Genomic DNA, 18,119 nt, shown 5'->3' on the forward strand with positions numbered 1-18,119 from the left:
CATCCCTGCCGCCAGGTCTGGATAAAACCGCACTGTTCTGTCCTTGTACAGTATTTCCTTTTTGTTCCGCAGCTCTTTCAGGACTTGCATTTTGTCACGATCGCTCAAGAACTTCATGATCAGAGTTCTTGGAGGCGCGGCAGGGTCCCTTCTCGGTCCAACGCGATGTACTCGTTCAATAGTTAGCCCCGTATTTAGCGAAGCCACGCCGAGCACCTCCGGAATCAGTGACTCAAGGAAAGCGCAGGCGTCAGCACCTTCGGCACCCTCCAATAGATTGACCAGCCTTAGGTTTGATCTTCTGGATCTTGCTTCGAAGTCCTCAATCTTGTCCTCCATATCCTTGTGCTTCTTTTCGAGGCTGTGGACCTTAGACGGAAGGCTATCCACCGTGTTTCTCCGCTTCGGCAATGCTTTGGCAATCCTTTACCCTGCTTAGCCAGCGCAGATGCCATCGGGTGATTTTCAGTGACCGCCTGGCTCACCCCAAGTTGGTTGGTTCAGTTTATTTGCAGAATTTTGGGCAAGAATTTGCGGAGGAGCGGGACACCCAGCTTCTTAGCACGCAGCCATACCGGAAGTCGAATGCGCCTTATACCTTCATTTTTACTCCATCCTCTCTGGCTCATTTGTTGTCATTAGGGGTGTGCTCAAAAAATCTATATGGCAATATATTGTTGCAGGCCTCTTTACAAAACACGTATCGATACGCAGGCGTCAGAATCGATATTGCACATTCATTTGTAAATAAGCAGTTAATCACTCTTTGCTTGCAGGGCTGTGCGGCAGCAGCCTCTGAAGTTAATTGCAAAGCAGCAGCACCTGGAGGAGAGAGTGGGGGGAGCGGACAAAAGAGATACTGGTGCCTTGCAGACAGTTTACTTAATAAAAAAAAAAGTGTACATGTGTAGGTGTCCCACGAATTGAAGTCTGTTATAAAAATAGCTCATCAGTGATTGGACACTGTGTATTGCGAAGAAAAATTAAAACAGAAGAACACTATCAACACTTATTTATTTATTTACTTAAACTTAACATGGTACATGTTTCTTAATGTACCAATTTTCCTATATTTTGTTTAAAAACTAAAGAGAATGTGTTAAATGAAAAAACTATTTTTATTTGCCCAAATATTTTAAATGAGTACATTTTAGAGCTGTAATTTTAATACTTTAATATTTAATATTGGCCTATGCCTATTTGTAAAGTTTCCCGGTGTGTCTGTGAAAGTGGCACCTTGCTCTGCAATACACGCGCATTTAGACCACGCATGCCCCTTTGTGGTAAACCAGAATAGCTGCTAACAAAAACATTTTTGCCATCCAGCATAATAAACATATCATTTAGATATACATATTGTAAAACAATGTAAAATGTAAAACGTATCGCCTTAAAGTCCATGTATTGGGATACATATTTATCGCGATACGTATCGTAACCGTGACCCCAGTATCGTGATACGCATCGTATCGTGAGGTTGTTGGCAAAACCCAGCCCTAATTGTCATGTTTTGTTATTTCTCAACTTTTATACATTGAAAAGCATTTGTTAAATTGATTTTTTTTAAAGATTTTATTGTTAGATAAACAATGACAAAAATGTATTACCACATAAAAAAAGACAACAAAAGTACCGAAAATTTAGGAAAATGCGCATCCCGTCATTGTCCAAATCAATTTGTACTGACCCGATTATTGATTACATTGTCAAACGAAAACCTACTTCCGTTGTTTAGTCCGTCAATTTTTCCAAGTTTCTCGTCAACTGTTAATCGTCAATAAAATGGCCGTCTCTTATTGACAGATTGACGGACCTTCTGTCAATATTGACGGTTTGCCCACCTCTGTGGACAGCATGTTACAGATGGTCTTCATACCAATGATGGATGTAAAGAGCTCAGGAGCCGAGCTGCCTGCGGCCATGAAGGTTGCACCTGCCACGTCCTCACTGAGATGAAGATGCTGCAATGCCCGGACGTAGAAGACAAGAGTGGTTAGGAGAAGTATAGATAAAAGAGCATCAACGGTTTTCCATCCTACTTATGTAACATGTTGCTATCACAGAAAACTGCAGTGACAAACTTTGTGTTTGGTGTGGAAAACCGAATACATTTCAAATATGGATTCGAGACCAGTCTCTGGATATTAACACAAGCTATCCAAGATGTATCCTGCTCACCCGTGCCGTGACCTTAATGAGCATAAGATGGATGAATGGACGCAAAACATCTGTACATACTGTACCTCTGCTGAGGATGCCATTTGTCAGTGTGGGTTTGTGTACAACCTCCTCAACCATTTTTCATCAACCTGATCTTCTTTTTTTTTAATCATAGTAATGGTTCTCCACAAGTACTAAAATTTGGTGAGAATCCTGATGACGTAATAAAAGTTTGAAAATCAATTTTTGTAATGGTGCGAAGAAATTTTTTGTAAATCCAATCCCTCTTAAATCTGATTTAATCCAAGGAAATTTTAATATGTATTCCAGGTCAAAGGTGAGAATGTCAAGCCATCTACAGTCAACATTATGCAATTTTCCGCAATAGCAAGATCATTACTCAACAGACAGAATTGCTTGTCCACATATTTATACCTTGCATATCTTCTCCAAGGAGGGAACAAAGTAGTCATCACAGACCACGGCTAGAGCACAGAACAAGTAAATAGTCTGTGAAGAGAAAGTCATAAAGTTGAGCCTCATTGAGCATAACTCAGCATACTGTATGTTGTCAAAGGAGATTTTAGTGTAAGCGTCCAAAAATAATAAATAATCTAACTGAATAATTACATTTGACAAAGTATGGTAAGATTGTCTACGTGTACTGACAAAAGGAAAAATGAATACGAGGGATGCCCTGAATTTTCAGCCACAGAAAATATTCGGCCGGAATTGGCAAAAAATTGCAATTTTCGGCATTCGGCCGAACTAAAATTAAAGCCGAAAGAAAATGGCCGAAATAGGATGTTGTGGTGACGCAAGCAAAAAAAACGCTGCAGGGAAACGTCTGTTTGAATTAAGTGTCCGCCTTGCTACTCGCTGGCGTTTAACCGTGTGAGTACCGGCAACTTCATTTTTAGATTAGAGATTAAAAACCTCTTTTTCAAGACAGGCAGCAGCAAAAGAACACAAAGTTACAGACATACAGTAGAGAGTGGGACAAATAAAAAAATGTACAAAGTACAACATTTTGGATTCAATGATCAATAAAATTGTTCAAACAGCGAAGCTAAAAACATCGACACTGTATGGAAGCTAATTCCATGTATTTCAATTTAGATTTAAAAACCTTTAAGGACACCAGTTATTTGAGCTTTAAGTCATTCTGCAGAAGATTCCAGGCTGATGGTGCTGAGTACCCAAAAGCTTTTTTACCCATTTCTGTCCGTACGTTTGGGACAGAGAGCAAAAAGAGGTCCTGCAAATGCAATGAATACTGTCCGGTGCTTCTCTGCCTGCTAAAAACACAAAGATAGAGGGGAAGCAGCCCAATAATTGCCTTATAAATAAAGGTTTGCCACTGAGTTAGTCTGCGGGTTGACAATGCAGGCCATCCGACCCGAGAGTATAACTCACAGTGGTGAGCCAGAGCTTTAAAATTCGGAATAAACCTCAGGGATGCATAATAAAGAGTATATATTTGATGGAGACACTGTGCAGAGGCATGCATACATAAAAACAGGTTAAAAAAAAAGTTGCGACAAAACACTTCTTTACATTATATGAAAAACACTGCACTGCTTATTTCTAAAGTAAAAACCCAGTTTTAGCTTTAACTTTTTTACAAGGCACAGTACATGCGATTTAAAGTTAATCATCAATTACTATGCCAAGGTATATGTAATTTGTAATCATTGCGCACACCGGAGAAGGAGAGGGGCGTCGTTTGGTAAACTGCTGTACAGCATTTCAGGGGGTCGAAAAAAGAGAGCACTGCCGGCTGCACACCAAGTCAGCCACTCTTTCTCCTGCAGCGCTTTCCTTTTTTTCTTTCTCTTATAAATATTCAGTATAAAAACAATTAAAATATAATAATTAAAGGTCCCACAGTATAAAAATGCACTTTAGTGGGGTTTCCTATCAATAATATGCATCCCCGGCCTGTCTACAATCCAACCAGGTATGAAAAAAGCCAATCCGCGACTTCTTTAGCTTTCTCCTTTCTAAAACGGGCAGATTAAACTTCCATGACTTGGTGACATCACCAAGACACGGAAGTGCACTTGATCCCGCCCCCTCGGGTTAGTGGCACTGCCTCTGGTAAAGGTTTATCACACCCACAGAAATTCGAGAAGCTGGCTGCTCCTTTTTTTTTTTTACTTGCATACTTCCGTGGAGAACATTGGGGAAACAACGATCGGAAGAAGGGGTTTCTGTTTCTGAAAGTTTAATAATATGAGACCTTTAATTGATTTCCTTATAGGAGGTTTAGTTAAATGTCCATCCTCGTTTCCAAAAAATCTAGCATATTACCCGGTTTCGAGAAGTACTTAGTTCATAAATGAGTGAAAACACACTCTTGAATTATACAGATGAATGGTTAACTTACACACAAGATATGCAAGGCCACTGCTCCTTCTGTTCGCTCTTTGTTTGTGAACAGATCTGTGGGGAACTCGTGCAGAGCTGTAAAAGAGAGAAACATTCCACAGAGTAAGAGAAGGTGTGGTGTCTTTTTTTCTGTCTTCATTTAGATTCATAAATGTACTTACACATCACACAAAAAGGCTGTGGTTTTGTAATGGCAAGCAGAATGGTCAAACAGTTAAGTCAATGTGGTTGTCTAACTGAGCCCATTGTGAATGACGAGCTTTCTTTATGAGCCACTTGATACAGACACAGCTGTATTGTATAACATATTAAGTGAGATATTTTGAGAGCAAAAGAACATGCAAAGTAAAAATATTGTGCATAATGCTAATAACTGTGTAAAAGATGCAGAGGATATTCAGAGGAAAGTTGGCAGAATTAGAAGAAAATCTAGCTTGATGAATTAGACTAAAAGGTTTGCCTGATGTGTCAGACTCCTTGACTATCGCCACACCTCCCTTTTCAAGGTGCTGAAATACATCATATTGATGGAGAAGCTTCACTTCTCCCCGTCAAACATCAAGACGTTCAGTCGTACAGTATATAAGCCACTAGCTAGACACTGAAAAAGTGATGTGACGTATTGTAAATCCAGTTAGCAAGCAAGGCTTCACATTCACACACCAATGGTCGGCTGCTGCCACGCAGGGCGCTGCCAGGTCCACTGGGAGCAAATCAGGGTTTAGTGTCTTGCTCAAAGACACCTCGACATGGTCACCAGGGGTGAGGATTGTACCCACAAGACGGGAGCCATGCCGCCCCACTGTTGCATAAATCAAGCAAGTCCTAACTAAATCTCAAGCAGGTCCTGTCAAGTCATTTGATGGGTTAAACTTGTCATGTCAAGTCATACAATCTTGCTCAGTCATTGCAGTGATAAAATTTTTCAGCACTAATCACACACAAAAAAAAAACTCACACCTTATTAAAGTGAAATGAACAAAAACTGAGCAAATGAATTTAAACTAATTTCCCCAAATGATGATTTGTAGTACTACTGTATTTGAAAACGAAACTAAAACCAAGTAAACAAACCATACTGTTAACTTTGCCATAATGGGACAGCTAGTCACAACTGCTACTAAAGTTCTTCTGAGTTAAAAAAAAAATCACATTTGTTTCTTGAGTTTTTTGTGAAATCAAGGTATCACAATGAATGAATGTATGCTCAATCCTATTGGAATTTATCCCAAACAAATCAGACAATCACATACCAAATTCTCATACATTAAAAGAACAAACCAAAATAATTTGACAGTATTTTTTAAAATAGTGAGTAACTTTTGTAACACCCTGTATATCAATATATGCATTAGTGTCTTTGAATGTTTGAAATGGTTTCTAAAACATTACTATTTATCAACGTTTAAACTCAAACACGTGTGTAACTGCACATCAGAGTAAAAGCTCATGTGTTTCTCATTTAATCAGAACTAGGATTGGTGAAGCGGGGCCTTTTAGTTGTTGATGAGTAGAAAACAGCTTGTTTATTTGAAGGTTCAGCGGGTTTCTTGTGGGTGTGTTGTTTTGCATCCTAGTTGCACGTGTTCTTAACTCTCATGGGAACTTGGACTTCACGCTTCTTGGAGAAGTAATTAGCACCATTTTTTTCTGCAGACTCTTTGAACAATTTAAGACTGTCAGCTTCACTTAACTTGCCTCTCATGAGGCATCGTTTCATGTTGTCAGTTCTCTCTAGGTTGTTGCTTTGCTGGACAGAACTGTTGTCATACATGTTATGTGTAAAAACCTACCGTGAAAACAAGCTGTATTCCGCCATCATCCACTAACCTGGCATTTGACTTTGTTGAGATTGAGCAAATCATCACCAGCTTGTGACTGTAACTATTAATTACATCCAGCTGTTGCTCTGAGAAGGCTGTCTGGTTTCTAACCTCTCTGGTCTTTAACAGGGAGTTCGGCATTGCATGAATTGCTTAAAATACTAGACTAAGTGCAATTTCTGCAGAAATTGCATGGGAATGCTGAAAGCTTAATGCTAATAGCTGAATGCTTAGTTGAATGCTTACGAAGGAAATTGAAAGATAAATTATTTGAAAATTACAAAGTATTAATTGTAGTTGAAAGACAAATGAAAAAAAATAACACCTGAACTGCAATCTGTCAAAGGTGGGATTCAAACCATCGCCTCCTGTTCACCGGTCAAAGCGCCGCTGCACTGAAGACTTATCCAAGCGGGGTTTGAACCGAGGTCTTCTGGTGTGGCAAGCAATTGCTGCCGTAGAAGAATCTGTGGCGTTGTATATAATTGTAGTGAATACATCAGTAAATACTGAAAGCTTGAGTACAATTTTGAATATAGAATAGAGTAAAAACTTAATAATGACAAATTACATCAAAAGTAATGGATGTGAAATCATTTGACAATGATTAGTATTATTCAGTATTGCATTTGTACTAAAGAGATGTCCAAGCAGGGTTTGAACCAAGGTCTTCCAGTGTGGCAGTCAATTGCTCAAACCATTGACCTAACTTGACTTGTTCAATATCATGGTTTATGGCGTATTTATATTGACAAGTGTCATCTGATGTTGCAAGCAATTGACGCTGAATGTGGATACATGCTTTTAATAATTTCATTGAAATTATGCATTTCTTGATATGATCAGTTGGTTAGCATGCAATCACTTTTGGCATAATTGCCATGGATATGTTTGCTATGTATGTACAGTCAGAGGTGGGATTTGAACTTGCGACCTCCTGGTTACTGAACAATGCAATTTACCAAGTGCGCCACTGAGCAGTATCAGAGAGCTGGTAATGATGATCAGTTAGTTGTATGTCTGGAAGTGGGCGTTGAAAGTGGGACTTGGAAAAAGTTCAAGGTCAGTCCTATTGAAAATGAATGTGGAAAAGTTGATATTTAACATGCTTCCAGCATTCCCACAATTACAGCAGTAGAAACGAGTGACGAGGAAAGCTGCAGCCACTTGAACATGCTAAGATTCTGTCATTAGTGTTTAAAGAGGAGAGCTGAAGAATCAATGGAAATATTTTTTCACTCTGTGTTCTCCCAGTGTAATTAATTGATGCGGGTGGTTGAGCTTATTCTATGGGTTGCACACTCTTTTTCACCAGAGCTGCGTTTTAATTTTTTTTATTGTTTTGTTTGGTGGCTGAGACAAAAACTCAGCTGTGGAATGAGTTTGGTGAGGACATAGAGAATGACTTCCAGACGGCTTTTCTCAGTATGATGGATGACAAACTCTCAGATCATCTTAAGTCCAGTACACACTCACTATGGAAAACATATCATTCACAGTGGGATGTGGTAGGAAAGGGGAGCAATATTTGCTTTGCCTCAGCAGTGAGTATGAGATACTAAGTTTGTAGCATAAAATTAACTGCAGTCACGGAAGCGGTCAAAACAGAGTGAAGATCTCCGTCAATGTCTTTGGAAGCGAGTGCTTGCCAACGTAACATAACTCTGTAATCACTGCTGCATAAGTACAAATGGCCATCTTATTTACCCTTGCTAGCTTCAGTCACGAAAGCATCCACAAGTCCTGCACCTCAAATAGTCCTAAAAAAATATCTGAAAAAGGAAAAAATTGTGCTCGAGTCACTAAATATAAAAACAAAGTCACTTTATCTGCAATCACCTTAGTCGCTATTGTTCCTCACTACATTACAGTCAGTCCGCATAGTAATCAACAGTGAGGCCCTCAGCTTGCTGGGGGACGCATTCTGCCTCAGTTTTCCCCATCCAGCCCACTTGCCTGCCTGTCTGACTGCATCATCTCATGCCAGTCTAATTTGCCACTGAATTTTGAAAAAGCCACTGCTTGGCAACAAGGGGATTCTGACAGGAAATGTAACATGACTTAAGTTTGGCTTGTTTTCCCAGTGCCGGTGCTCTGTGGCACCTTGACTTTTCCTTTCTGCTCTGTTAAACATGTTCGGAAGTACAAACTTGTCACGCAAGCATCTTGTCTCCTCTTTCTTGCCCTAACTTCCTCAAAGGCTTTTCTGCCGCATCACAACAGCACTGCAAAAATAGCAACATTTCCAGGTATTGTAACTCACTGACAATGTGACTTCAGGACACAAAGAAGCATATCAGTGTGCAAAACCTCAGTGCTATAGGTAGTCCTTTTTCTCTTCTCGCTTACCGCAATATAAATGAAAGCATGAAAAGAATAAGTATCGCAATAAGTATCAAGACAAGTCCTACTGTAATGGGGATAGTTTTGTTGGTGGTAGCAACAGACCATTTGACACCTAATGATTGATAGGTTTTCTTCTTTCTTTTTTTCTTCCAGCAGTAGTGTTTCATTTTGATAATGATTCTCAATCCAGGCAACTGATTTGGGAAGCGATTCCAACTGCTTTGTAAAGTTGGCAAAGAGTATGGAGCTTTTTATTGTCGATGCACAAGTGACACATACAGTATCACTTCAAAAACCACAAAAAAATGTAATAAAAGCACACCAACGCTCATTCTTTTTATATACCCCGATCCACCAAAATGGCATTACACCAACTGTGTCACAACTTAGACCTGTTATTAGCTCGTCTAAAATCTAGTCTGCTTTTGGTCACCACAATGCCAGATGTGCCAGGGGGGAGTGCGATAAAGTACACTTATCAAGGTGTAGTGCAGTCTACCAAATTCAGAAACACGCTCAACTACGCTTGCCCCGGCATGAGAATGAATATGCACCAGTTTTTACACCAAACGCATGTGCGTCTGTCTACCAAGATATGGCCCTGAGCACGCAGGAAAAATGCCCCAGCCTAGGTCTGCCAGAAAGCCCAGCGAGGCACACCGCGCACTCTAAAAACAGTTGGGTCAAAAATAACCCAACAATGGGTCAAAAATGGAACGATCCTCAACTTGGGTCAATTTGACCCAACTTTGAGTCAAGAAAAGGGTCTTTCAGCGTAAAACAACTCATAAATATTGGTCAGATGCTTTACTTGGGTCAAATAATTGGGTCATTTTGTATAAAACAACCCAGAAAGTTGGGTCAAATTGAACATAAAGTGGATTGGTCCATTTTTTATCCATAATTGGGTTATTTTTGACCCAATTATTGTTAGAGAGTGGACTGCAGAATTCCCAAATATAGTACATTAGACTTGCCCCGGTACGAAAATGAAGATGTGCCCGTTTTTTATGCTGAGCGCACATATGCCTGTCCATGCAAATAGGGCCCTATTGTCATGTTCTGTCTGGGTTATGGGTTTTGTTTTTAGTATTTCCAATCTGTTGCAAACTGTTAGTGGCCACAAGGTGATGCATTTGAGCACGGAGGTGCACAACTGGAGGTAATCGTAGTTAACTCCTTGTTTTAAGGCTCCCCAGCACACCAGCAAGCCTGGATCATTCCCTTGTCCTTTGTTTCTTTTTTTGTACTTTGTAATATATCTTCGTATCGGTTTGGTAGCATTTCTTGTTTCTGTTTTTGCTTGTTTGTTACTTTTGTTTGTTCTAATAAATACTGTTGAAATAAATAAACAGCCATCACAATTCATCTCAGGTTTGATCAATCATATTGTAAGTTCTAAATTAAGTTATTTCCATGTATTCCTCTCAGTATGCAACAAATGAACTGCGCTGCAAATATGCACGTCTGGCAGACGCAATCATGGGTGCACGCGATAAGTCAGGCCCTTGGAATTCTGTTTAAATGTTGCTTTCTTTTTGCTGGCAGTCTGATTGGCAGTGATGCTACTTCTCCAAACGATCATGTCTTCTTTTGGCTGCATACTTCATAAAGTAGAATAAGCAGTTGAAAAACAACAGAAGCACCACGTTTTCTTCTCCTACCCAAACCCTTTTCAACACCTATCATGATTTTGTCTCTTCTAAGTAGGAACCTGGAAGTCTAACATAACAGTAGGCAAGGCTTTGTCTCAGAGGGAGGTTGAGAAGAGGACACGATCAAAATAAACGCATACAATATATGGCTGAGCAGGAGAGAGAGACTACATGCATGCAAAATAATGCCGTGCTCCATTCTCACTAATGATAAACCGTAATATTTTTGGGTGGCTGCCCGAATGCGCAAGCACTGCAAGGTGTATTTCACACTGCCATTGTAAAATGGATTTGGGGGGTAACTAACTGTGTGCCATTAGTTGAGTGGGAAGTCATATACTTATTTTGACATTTATTATACAATGTGTGGTCTTGTTAATTATGTTAATGCATTTCTTTGTGTGTGTATGTATGTGTGCACTGGGGAAAAATATATTTGGATTTACAAACCCCGAGTTCAATGTTATTGAATGTTCAAACTGAATGAATGTTCCTGGTTCTTGTTTGTTTGTTTCTTTCTTTCTTTATATTTTCTCATTTTAAATTTGATGCCTGCAGCACCAGGGATGTGCGATCAGGGCAGACAGGAGAGCCAGAGCCGCCATGTGCCCTCCGGTGCATGTGAAGAGTAAAAAAATACATAAATAAATAATACACTAAAAATGATTACATTGCGAGAAGGGAACAGAGGTGTTGCACTTTGGGTGTCTCCAGCGGCTGCACACACATGAATTGCTGACGACAGCAGTTGGTAGGAGCCCTCACACAAGAGACATTGACGTTCAACAGTCTGTCGAACATATTTAATAGGAGTGTGACGATATATCGATATCACGATTTGTCTGCCTACGCAAAGTATCGATATTTGTAGTTAATATACAGCCGCTATAACGGCTCCATTGTTCATTATTTATTGAGCAATTACTTGGCGGGCCGCTAGGGGGAGCACCTCATAAGAGAGGCGGGGAAATGTATGGAAGTCTTCAGGTGAAGAAGACTCATGAACTTACTTTTACTTGTGTAAGACATTTATCTGTCCAGCAAGTGACTCAGTTTTGCATACGTTTCTAAGAAAAAAAGTGTATTATATCTTCAATTTTAAAGTTTTCTTCGATCCGTATTCATAGGTCACGATTCGAGTCGATTAATCCCGATCCGAATCTATAATTAGATTATTGCGATTTTTTTTTTAACTCAAATTTAGAAAATACTAATCAGTAAACTGTGTACACATGTTCACTGTAAGATTTGTATGAATATATTTATCTGAAACTTCAGGCTTATAACTGTGAGCCACTGTATACAGTTTGCAATCAGTTTCATGTTTGAACAGCATTGAAATAAAATATTAAGGCTTAATGTTCTATTAATATACTATTCTTTTATTTGACATTCTTCCATGCTTAGTGTGAAACTGCTAAAATGCAACTGCAGGATACAGCATTAAATGTAAAAAAAAAACATCCAAAAAGATGTAAAATGTAAAAATGAACAGTTATGAAAAGTAAATATTATTTTGTGCATCCTTGATGCAATTTGCATAAGCAAGTCAAAATATTGTCTTGACCACAACCACAGGAAAAAAAGACGTTCAAGATTTCTTTTAGAATGTAACAACTGTGCAATTTAACTTGAGTGCAATTAAACTTGAGTGCAATTAAACTTGAGTGCAATTAAACTTGAGTGCAATTAAACTTTAGTGCAACTTAACAGAGGTAAATTGTCTACAGCAAGAAATAATCACTTGCTTAGTTTGTACTTAGAATGCTAGTGCTTTCTCTTTAGATTATTTTGCAGGAACACAAGTTGATCAACATTCCCAGCTTTAAGCACACTTCTTTGTGCAGTTACAATGTCTCCTGCAGTGGAAAAGACTCTCTCTGTGGAGACACTTGTGCCTGGGATGCAGAGGAACTGACGAGCTACAGCGGAAATTTGAGGATAGGCCCCTTCATGGTCCATCCACCAATTGAGAGGATACACCATTTAGGGGCAAAGGAGACTCCATCCTAAACATCTTCACCTCATCTTCTGCAGATTCTTGATCAGTTTTTTTGTTAGTATCATTGCTGTGAGAGGTGAATGTTGGACCAAGGAGATCAGCTAAAGCACACGATGCTCTGGTTCTCTTAATGGGTGGCTCAATGTTGGGAGCAGGTCCATCTTGATACTTTTCACATTCCTCATCCTGAAAAACAAAATATTTTAAAATTCTTATTAGTACAACCACTTAAAATCTTATAAGTACAGAACAGATTACTAATGCAACTAAAAGTAAACACTAAACCACCTATAGAGTTAATATGCAACGTTATATTAAATTTACTTACACTGTTCTTTTCCATCGCTGCCAACACAGCATCAGTCAGCCTAGAGTAGATGTGGGCACTATCTTCATCAGACAGAAAGGGTCGATTCTTGAACCATGGGTCCACTGCAGATGCCATGCAAAGTGTCTCCTTCTCATTGGCATATCTTTTTGACAGATCTTGTGCTATTACTGTCTTGATGTCCTTAATTGCATCTGAATCTTCAGAATTTTCTTCTGTGCCCATGATCAGCTTGGCATGGAGTGGTGCAATGACTGACAAAGTTGGCATGCTCTCCTCAGACATCACTAAATTTGCATCCTTTATTGGCTTCAGTGCTTTCAGTATCTCATCTGTGCATGTGATGTCACTTTCACTCAATGTAAATACTTTTCATTCTTTCTCACTTCATTGGAAAGGAGTGCTGCACAGACAGATGGTTGTTGCTCTAAAAATCTCTCAGTCATGTCATAAGAACTGTTCCATCTTGTATTAACATCTGTAATTAGTTTATGGTTTGGTAACTGCAGTTGGGTTTGTTTGACCTGTTGCTGGTAACTTGCAGTTGTACTCCGTCTGAAGAATCCATTAACACGCCGAATTCTGCCACGTAGCCTTGCCACTGTTGGTAGTTTAAGTGCTTTCTGTGATGCGTGGTTAAGGCTGTGAGCAAAACACTCAATGTGAGCCATCTCTGCCAGTCGAGCCGCAACAGCCCTGTTTGGAGCATTATCGGTCACCACCACCGGGTTTTTATCACTCAGACCCCATTCATCCACAGCTGCATGCAGTAAAGCTGCAATATTCTGTGGCTGTCGTACATTGGCCGTTTGCAACACGTGCGAAACCATCTTCCACTCTTCGTTTATGTAATGTGATGTTATGGTTACATAGGACATCGAGGATCTGGACGTCCAGGCATCACATGTGAATGCAACTCTTTTTCGGCACATCGAAGACCATCCAGCACAGTGCTTTTAACGACTTTTATGCATGATTTTCTCATGGCAGTGTTTGCATATAGCGTACCTCTTAGTAGCTTACCGCCACCACAGTGTGAATGTGTGAGCGCACGAATAATGTATCCATTCCATTCTTTGAGTGTCTAGAAAGCGCTATAAAAATCTATGCATTTTTATTATTATTATCATAGTCCATGCTTTCGTCTTCTTTGCTATAAAAGTGAGTCCAAATTCCAGCTTTATAGACATTCTTTGGAGCAGTTTGTATTTCCTTCTCCGCCATGTTGACGCTTTGCTGTACTGTACTTTAAACTCGCGAGATTGTATTGTAAAGACGCTACACTGGATAATTCTCGTGAGATTTCAGTGTTACTCTGGTGCAGTAAGGTGCGCTCTACCGCTCTGCTGGTAACTATTGGGCGGGAGTTTAGGTTCGGACATAATTAAGACATTTTATTGAATATTTCGATCAAAAATTGATGTTTAAACATCGATTCGGCCGCATAATGAATCAATACGAAAATTGCACGCTGTAAGATTGCGATAAATCACCAAATAGATTTTTTTTTAATCACCCTAATATTTATTTATTTACTTTTGCAATGTTACACAAAAAAATGTCAGTTTATAAAATAAAACAATTGACTATGTGACTGACTGACATGTTGCATGACTATAGTGTTTAAGAAAGACACATATTTGTTCACAGAAAGGTGTCTCTGTTAAGAAGACATTTCTATTTGTTTAAAAAAGAATGCACTAAATTACTCACTGGGAAGAAGACAACAGTTTTGATATTGTGTTTCAGTGATGGTACAAAAATAATTTCTCATTGAATTGAATTCTTTTGATTAGTTTTATCGTAGATTATCGTGGACTTATTTCCTGACCAATATATCGATAATCGCTGTATCGTCATATCGTGAGCCTTGTATCACATATCGTATCGTATCGTGAGGTACCCAGAGTTTCCCACCCCTAATATTTAATGAATGTGGGTGAAATATTTGGTGTCAATTGGCTGCCAATGCTTTACTAATTTCAGGCCAGCAATAGCAAACAATAAAAACAATAACAGAAATAACTAAAGGCATGCTTAGTATACCAAAAAAGTTGATGTATTGTTCACCCAAGGGAATCTGAACAAGCACATCCCGTGTACATCTCATGCATAATCTGAGTGCACGTGGAGGGCTGGGGGCCTCTTCTGCACATGCTCAGTGGGCGATGATGATGCAGGCTGACACATCGCATGTCGCGAGTTTAGTTACCGTGCTGAGTAATGTGACATTTAAGGACTCTTGTTTTTCTCCCGTCTTTGCACAGTCCGTTACACGCTCACACCATTCCCAAACAAACAGTATAGTTATAAAAAATATGTGCTCACATTCACACTCACAGAAAGTCTTGCCTTGCAGCTGAGAAGACATGCATTCGAAGGGGTTTGAAGACAGACATCCTTAAATCTTCAGGCGTCTACAGTTTATTATATATGTGTCCATGCATTCTCAAAAGTGAATCTGCCATCAGAATGACAAGTACAGATGAAAATCAAACATCTTAGTCATGCTGTCAATATAACATATGTTCTAATGCCAACTGTGGCTAAAGTTTGTGTATGTGGAAGATGGACTGCAAGAGAATGGGTAAGATTCACATTTCGCTTCTACTGGTTGTACTTTAATTTCTTGACAAAGCATCGCATTATGATAGAGACAGGAAAATACAGCAATACAAGTTGCACAAAGAAAAAAAACAAATCGTAAAAGTATAAATGTGAACATAAGACAATCTCCTTTGTGAAAATTGTACATGCAATGAGACAGACCTCCAATTAATACCACCACATAGGTCGTTTTGAAACGTGCCAAAATACGACCAAGTGTTACGTATTGTAGTTTAGCGACCACCATCGGCCATGTAATTAGCGAAAAAAAATAGTAAACTGAACCATACTAGTAGTTACTGGGACTCGAACTCAGGTCGTCTGGCAAGCGTCTATCTGACTGAGCTCTAACAGGCCAGTAATAATTTTAGTGTTGAGTCAACTACATAAAAAATAAAATCTCGATTTTTGCAGTCATTCAGGACGATTACGATTTTAATCGCTTTTAATCTAATAGACCCAACAAACATTTATTTAAAGGTTCCATTTATGCAAAAATTATTCCTGTGCAAAATGTTCAGACAACAATAATGTATACTGATTCTAGATCAGTTTTAACATAAACTTAACATTCATAGTTTGTGCTTAAATGCCTCAATTAAGTAGTTGGTAGCTATTGCAAACATGTCTTGTAAACCACCCCTCCGGCATTCTGCCACTTGTGCAAAATTACAACTCACAAAAACATTTGGATGTAACAGAACATAAAATAAACAACAACAGCTTTTAATATACCATAAGACAAAACTCGATTTCACGATTTAGCAAATTTTAAAAATTTGATTTTTAAAATGACAATGTATCGAGTTAATTCAATTTATTGCCCAGGCCTAATGTTTTGTAACTTTAACCATACTACAACCTGAGCCTCTTACTAACCCCAACCATTAGTGTCCCATGTAAAGACGTAATGTGTACAACCTCACTGAAAGCCTAATACTAACCCTAACCATTAGTATCCCATCACAGAAGTGACGATGATTTGACGTCTGGAAGGAGCATGTGCAGAACGGACCAAAGTCTTGTTCGTCTTGTGACGCTCTATTTGGTCGTATTTTCGTGCATGGCCAAAACGACCAATATGATCATATTAATTGTTGTTCCTCTTGGGACCATTAGGGGAGCTGTCGCCGAATACTCTCTATATGGTCGGATTTTCGTACATGGTAAAACTACCAATATTTGGTGGAGGACTTGTTATCTTCACTTGTTATGAGTTGGTTCAGAAAAGTGGTTGATCTCACGCTTCTAGTCTAATGGAAATATCTACAAACATGCTTGACATACTACAATTTGTTGAACCATTTTGACTTACCCTGTATGCAATGAACTAATGTTGTGGGGTGTGAGACAATTCAACAGAGACCCATTATAATACATTTTGACCAACATCACGTGCAATGGATAATGTCGGAACCAGCAGATAATTGGACAGAATCCAGGGTTCCAGACAGCCCCTAAAATTTGAGACAGTGCAAATAAATTTTTTTGGACTGATTTTGCATGAGCTGATTTTGTATTTTTAAATGACTCTTCCTGAATATTTTCTGCTCCACAGTTTAGTCAATTTATTAGTAATATATTGAAAATGACGGTGAATATTTTACTTTGCAAGTCGACTTGCAGTGTGTGCTCCAATCTGATTTGAGAAATATACTAAAGCAACTGAGAAAAATAGTGGAGGCTAAGTAACTAATAAAGGTTTCATGTGTAGAACGAGAATTACAGATGCCACATTTGCGCATTTGGGAGGATATGTTGTACTGTAGAGTTGCTGGGAATATCTTTGAGGAACACTTTTCTAATTGACATGTCATTGACTACGTTTACATGCAGTCAATATTCGGGTTAAGAATTCCGGTTTCTAAAACAAACGAGGTAACGCGTTTACATGCGTGGCGGAAAGAGTTCCTCCACTTTTAACTTACTATACCTTCAATAAAACACATTATATTTAAATATCACTCACCAAGCTAAATAAAGTAGTCGGTTTCCTCCTTGCTTCAGAAATGTGGTTCTTGTTTGTTGACAACGGCTTGAGTATTTCCAATGGGTTACACGCCAGAAGCACGGATTTAGATACTTGGATTGATTGTATGTGTATATAGGCACAAACTGGATGAATGGGGGGAACATTTTTCCTTAAGGCTGACCTGAATATTATGCCCTATTTATGTGTGCCTGAGTACAAAAAACACTTCCAATTCTTCCACCTGTACTGAAAATGTACTTCTGTAAAGTACAACTTTATCTAAAAACCTAAACGCCACTTACTGCAAGAGGTCTCTTCAAAAGATGATGCATAAAAAGTGTCAAGAGGACAATTTTACTAGAACCATATCCAGATGAGACAAAAATAAACTTCTTTGGTTCAGAATAGATCATATCTGGCATCTGTGACGCAAACCGATGTGTGTCGTAATTGGTGGGAGCGTCATGCTTTGGGGCTGCAAGGTTGCTGCTGGCATTGGAGAGGTACAATTAATGGAAGAAGCCAACATGTACTGACATACTGTAGTAACATACTGACGCGAAGCACGATCCCTTTCCTTTGGAAGTTGGGCTGCACGGATTAGTTCCAACATGATAATGACCATAAACACAACCACTGTCTTGCTAAAGAAGCTGAGGGGAAGTATGAGGGACTGGCCAAATATGTTTGACCATCTGTGTGGCATCTTCAAATGGAAGGTGGACACACACGTCTATAACATCCACCAGTAAGTAAGTAAGAGTAAGTTAAGTCATCGAGTCATCCAAACAAGGCAGGTTGGTTAGTTGCTCATGCATCAGAGGGGGCAAGGGAT

General features: G+C 39.1%; 1 protein-coding gene and 1 pseudogene across 1 annotated transcript in view; both read right to left on the bottom strand.

The window, feature by feature from the left end:
* Window positions 1–18,119, bottom strand: part of LOC147170256 (sodium/potassium/calcium exchanger 3-like) — a 53,692-nt gene that overhangs the window by 21,571 nt on the left and 14,002 nt on the right. Inside the window, exons 3-5 of the mRNA XM_086083360.1 lie at window positions 4,550–4,626; window positions 2,596–2,670; window positions 1,877–1,961 (exon numbers count right to left, since the gene is read on the bottom strand). Of these exons, the coding sequence (XP_085939486.1) occupies window positions 1,877–1,961; window positions 2,596–2,670; window positions 4,550–4,626 (237 nt within the window). The remainder of the gene's footprint in view (window positions 1–1,876; window positions 1,962–2,595; window positions 2,671–4,549; window positions 4,627–18,119) is intronic.
* LOC147170257 (E3 SUMO-protein ligase ZBED1-like) lies at window positions 12,327–13,535 on the bottom strand (annotated as a pseudogene).

The sequence above is a fragment of the Leptonotus elevatus genome, chromosome 8 (genome assembly GCF_054856555.1).
Source record: "Leptonotus elevatus isolate MCC_2025b chromosome 8, RoL_Lele_1.0, whole genome shotgun sequence".
Taxonomy (NCBI): Eukaryota; Metazoa; Chordata; class Actinopteri; order Syngnathiformes; family Syngnathidae; genus Leptonotus; species Leptonotus elevatus.